At 38.6% G+C, this 5,316-nt stretch overlaps 1 protein-coding gene across 1 annotated transcript in view; it reads right to left on the bottom strand.

The window, feature by feature from the left end:
• Positions 1 to 540: 540 nt before the first annotated feature.
• Positions 541 to 5,316, bottom strand: part of LOC110315004 (serpin B9-like) — an 8,580-nt gene continuing 3,804 nt past the window's right edge. Inside the window, exons 3-4 of the mRNA XM_021189176.1 lie at positions 2,861 to 3,012; positions 541 to 951 (exon numbers count right to left, since the gene is read on the bottom strand). Of these exons, the coding sequence (XP_021044835.1) occupies positions 541 to 951; positions 2,861 to 3,012 (563 nt within the window). The remainder of the gene's footprint in view (positions 952 to 2,860; positions 3,013 to 5,316) is intronic.

The raw sequence follows: 5,316 nt of genomic DNA, 5'->3' as shown, positions 1-5,316 counted from the left end.
TAGAGGATCATACTCTCCGTACCTGTCCCCAAACTTACACAGTATTGGGAACATACCTGGTTAGTAGTAGGCAAAAAGGAAAATGAATTTCAAATGTGCATAAGGAACAGATACCAGGAAAATAAGAGTAGCAGTCTTCACCCACAGAAGCATTTTCTAGGATAAAATCAGATTAAGGCAAGTGAGGGCAAGTGTTGTAGTACCAGGAAAAGACAATGTATATTGATGGCATGGTTTGTCTGTGGATTGACTAGAGGTTTATTTAGGTTACTTTAGAGATCACTGTAGGTTATCTTGAGAATTATCTTTGCCTTGTTAACAGTAAAGGAAACCATAACACTCTGTGGTAATCTGATCTGGCAAAGGTCACAAATTAATATCAGGATAGTGAGATCTGAATGTGGGCTTCACTAGATCAGAATGAAAAGATGAAATTTCCTTCATCATGGATCATGTTTTCCACCCACTTGCCCATCCTCACAGAGCAGTAGGGGTGATGAAGTTGCCAAGAGAGAACTCTCACCACATACTAAATATGCTTTATGGAGATGAGAACCTGCCACAGAACAGGAGGCTGTTAGTTTTGTTGTGCATGATGAAGAAAAGGAAGGGGTGGTCAGCACAGAAAGTTTCAGGGTCAGAATCTGAACAGGAGCAAAATTCAACTTCTCCGGCAGAGGCTGCAGCAGCCTCTGTTCCTTCTTCATTGACCTCTACTACACATTTGTGAACAAACTTGGACAGATTCAGGTCTTCCTTAGTAGACATTCCTGATAAGTCAGCCTTGCTTCCATGGAAGATATCCAAAATTCCCAAACGCTGTAACAGGGAATTCATATCATAATCTTCTTGTAGTTGAAATTTTGGAAGATAAACATAAAGGTCAGTGCCATTCATAAAGTTTGGTTTGGTCCAGGCTGTTAGCTTCTCAAAAGTAAGATTGTTTTCCACCTGACAAACAGAATTAGACATTTTAGATTCACAGTTGAGGTTTTACACAGAGCCACACAGGTAATCCCGGCTCATAGTACTGTCCGTCATCATATACAGGTATTTCCTATTCAAATGGCCAGGAAGTATGGGTAACCCACTGTCCTGGTACCTTGTTTGTGATTTCCATGATGGAAATGGTGGACAAGTAGAACAGGGCAGGTCTATCTGGCTGTCTTCTCCTAAATCACTTGCAAGAGAACTATTTTCCTGACAAGTGTCACTATCCAGGTGATTATTGTTTAATTTCCGTTTGATTTTGTTTTCTTGTTTCAAAATAGTAAATTATTGCTACTTAAATAGAAATTAAGTATTGGGAAAGAAAGGAGTTGATGAAAATCTAACTCATTCTCTATTGAAGTGATGCCACAGTTAGAGAGCTGGATGCTGAGAGGCAGGGAGCTCTTTTGCTTACAAAGACCACTATGTCATGCACACTTTACTACCCACAGTTCAGAGGATGGCTCATAGACTGTGGGGTTTCCTGATGCAAGGAAGACCAACATTTGTTACAATGACTTGCCTGACTCTACCCTCCTTAGATTTCAAACTTTATGTTCCTCATTGTTAGGTTAAAATGGGATATTGTTTCAGTCTGTTTTCCATTCTCAGATATTAAAATAAAATACCAACAATGACCATCATATGGATTATATTTATGGAGGGGGATTATGTTTGAAGAAATGTGCTAATATTTTACCTGAGTTGCCCTGATTTCCTATGAGGTAGTCTGTGGGGCTATGGGTGTAGGGGAAGAGGGGAGAGGAAGTGAGCCTGCCTCCAGCCAGAGTTCAGATGTTCTGGGTTGGCAGACTTGGGAGGACTGCAAGATGCTTTCCATATGGCCCTGGGTGGGCAACTGGCTGTGTGAAGCCACTGATCCCACACAGAAAGGAGTGGACATGGTGCAGCACCCGGTACCAGGTTCTAAGTCTCCAGCATCCCATGCTGGATATGGCTGAGGAGCTGAGAATAGAATAGGGGTACTGGGGTGATACTTGGTCCTGGACAAGAAAGGAAGAGAGATCAGCAGGAGAGGGGGCGCTGTGTTGTTCCAAAATAGGTGAATGTCTTTAGTCTGGGCCTTGATGTGCATTCTATAGTTTTAGAGCTTTATTGTAGAAAGGCAGGGGGAAAGAGGGAATATCAAAGAAAGAGAGAGACTGGTTATGGCCAAGAGGAGAGAAGGGGGAAGGGAAAGGGAGAAAAGAGCTAGAGATTAAGAAAGGTGAAGGCTTACAGAGAGAGAGGTAAAATCTTAGAGAGAGAGGAAGGAAGGTAAAAACTTAATAGAGTGAGGAGGGGCCAAGCAGCCCCTCTTATAGTGGGCTGTTATCTTGCTGTTGTTAGGTAACTGTGAGGAGGGATCTAGCCAGAAGGCCATAAGCTTGGGACATCATCTATGTGACTGTTATCCACACAAGATTCTCCTTTTGGTGCTGTGGGGGATGTGGGGGCAGTAATTTTGACAGGGGTCATGGTTCCAGGAGACATGAGGGAACACCTTCCATCCCATGTAGGTGAAAATTACCACCACTAAGTTCTGCTGGGGTTCAAGACCTCAGCTCCACTAGAGACCAGGCTGTCTGTGCATAGTCCATTGCTCCACAGTAGTTATTGCCCATTCTAATGATGAAGTTATCTCATAGAACAAAGGTACATAGACCACAATAGGCATCTTGGACACAGCTTTGATCCCAAAGCCCTGTGTTTGCCTATAACTTGAAGTTCTGTCTGTGAATACTATTCCCTCAAATGGCAGTTGCCAGGCTGAAGATGTTAAGGTCTATTCTAATAAAGACACAAATGAACACTGGATTATTCTCAAAGACATTTGGAGAGGTGAATGCTACAGAATCTCCTGGATTACCTTGCTGATGTCCACACCCTCATCTGGGAGTAGGATCACAAAACTCAAATCCATGCCCTCATAGGGCATCACCAGCACTTGTGCCTGGATTTCCTTCACATAGGCATGGGAAAATGTGTCTTCCTGCAACATCATCTGCACTGGCTTTCTTTCTGTCTGAACAGATGAATACATGACATCAAATATATAATTGAGAGAAGTCAGATGGTTTCCACATCAGCTGCAGTTAATTCCAGTGTTTTCTACACTCACAGTGAAAACAATATTCATATTCCCGGTACAATTCCACAAAGTTTTCCTATTTTCATTAAAATAATTGACTATAAGCAGATATAGGCCTTTCTGTGTTAGAGTTTCTACTGCTGTAATAAAAACCATGACCAAAAGCACATGGGAAGATGATTTCTATAAGGACTCTCGGGTCACATTTGGTCATAAAGTGAAGTCAGAGCAGGAGCTCAGGAAACAGCCATGGAAGAATGCTATTTATTGGCTTGTTCTTCAGGATTTTTCAGCCTGCTCTTTTACTCAACTCAAGACCACCTGCCACAGTTGGCATCACTACAGTGAGTTGTTATATACTTCATTTATCACTAATGAAGAAAACTACCAACAGATTTGCCTCTGGGCCAATTTGTGAAGACAATTTCTCCATGTAGAGTTCTTCTCTTCAATTTGGTTGTAGCATGTATTGCCAAAGCATCAACTAGCCCAGGGATGAATGATAGATGATGCTATACAGCAAGAAAAATGTGCCATCAAATGTCAATATTCTAAAGTCCTTCTAGGGTTTAAAATACTTCACAAAGTATCTTGTTTCAAAGCTTTTTACCACATGATGGCAGTACTAGGAGCAGGCCAAATCTTTAGGATATAGGTTCTAATGGGTGGAAGTTAGTATTGGTTAGCAGGTGCCTCTGAAGAGGAGACTGGCACTGCAGACCCTTCCTATTTTTCTCATTTGTTCTCTGACTGGTGTAAGGTTAACACACCTCTACCATACAATTTCCACCAGGTTATACTGTACTAGTGCAACCTGGAGTGATTGTGCTAATTGACCTGCAATGAAATTTCTGAATCTTGAGCCATAATAAATATTTCCTAATTTTAAGTTGACTGTCTCCAAAAGTTAGCTACAGTAACTATGAGAATTAGGATTTTCAATATTTAATATAGTCAGCAATTACATCTAATAAAACAGCATAATCAATTACAAATAACGAAAAATTATATAGTGCATTATTTTCATAGTGTTGTGAATTAGACAACAGAGAAATGTATTCTCTCAGAAAACAGACTGGACACAGAGTACACATACTTAGGGGTTCACAATAGGTCACAACTTTCTAGCATAACAAAGTGAAAAACATAAGCACTTACTGGTTTAGTTTAGAACTACATTCTGTTAGCCCATCACAGGGAAGAGAAATCCCAAGTTAAATTATTACAAGATGGAAAACATATCAACATATATCTGTGCTTGTTTGTGATATAGTAACAGTGTGATAATCCATCAAAATACAAAATTATTTTTAACAGATTACGAGTTGCAGTCCATCTTGACAGACTTTTGTGTATCTCCTTGTGATATAATCAAGGTGTTTATGTTTTTATAGTCCAGAGGTATATTTTAAATACAGAAGTAGGACACAGGAAGATTTAAATTAGAGTGTACATTAAACATAAAAATGTGTTTTGTAATCCATAGTAAAGATTACATTTCTAAATTTCAAAAATCTCATTCTTTTAAAATTTTTGTAAAATCATTTCTAATAAAATTTTAATGAGGAATTTAACATTTATGAGGCTGAAAACTGCATTTAGTTATATTAATAGTGATAGGGCAAAATACTTTAATATCAATGTAAATAGGTATTATACTCTAATGAGAACTGATATTTAACCACTCCTGTTCAATATTTAAAAGCTATAAAGACTCCTTCATAGTGATAATTTGAACAATAATTTAAAATGAACATTTTTTAGTAAAAGATACTCTACTGTATAAATGTTTGTATATTCCTTTTTACTTTTACTATCTTCTCTTACTTTTGCTCCATACATGTATTATATTACCATAGCAGCACAGTTTTGACATTCTTGAACTTAAATGAAAATCAATTTCTACTATGGTTGTATTTATGTTTTATTATATATTTTCTTTATTTACATTTCAAATGTTATCCCCTTTCATGTTTTCCCTTCTGAAAACTCCCTACCCCTCTCCCCTACTCCTAATCACCAACCCACCCACTCCTGCTTCCTTGCCCTGGCATGGTTTTATGAGAAATGATCAGAAGCTGTAAGCCATCAATAGAATGCATAATCATTAAGACAGGAAATACTCTTTGTTCCTTTAATTTCTTTTTAGGAAGTTTAACCTTGCTTTTAGAAATACAAGTCTCAAATGTTTTTCTGTGCTTTCCCGATTTCTTTCTTTCTTTCTTTCTTTCTTT

Source organism: Mus pahari, unplaced genomic scaffold (assembly GCF_900095145.1).
Source record: "Mus pahari unplaced genomic scaffold, PAHARI_EIJ_v1.1 scaffold_8887_1, whole genome shotgun sequence".
Lineage (NCBI taxonomy): Eukaryota > Metazoa > Chordata > Mammalia > Rodentia > Muridae > Mus > Mus pahari.
This window is presented reverse-complemented; position numbering and strand designations above follow the sequence as displayed.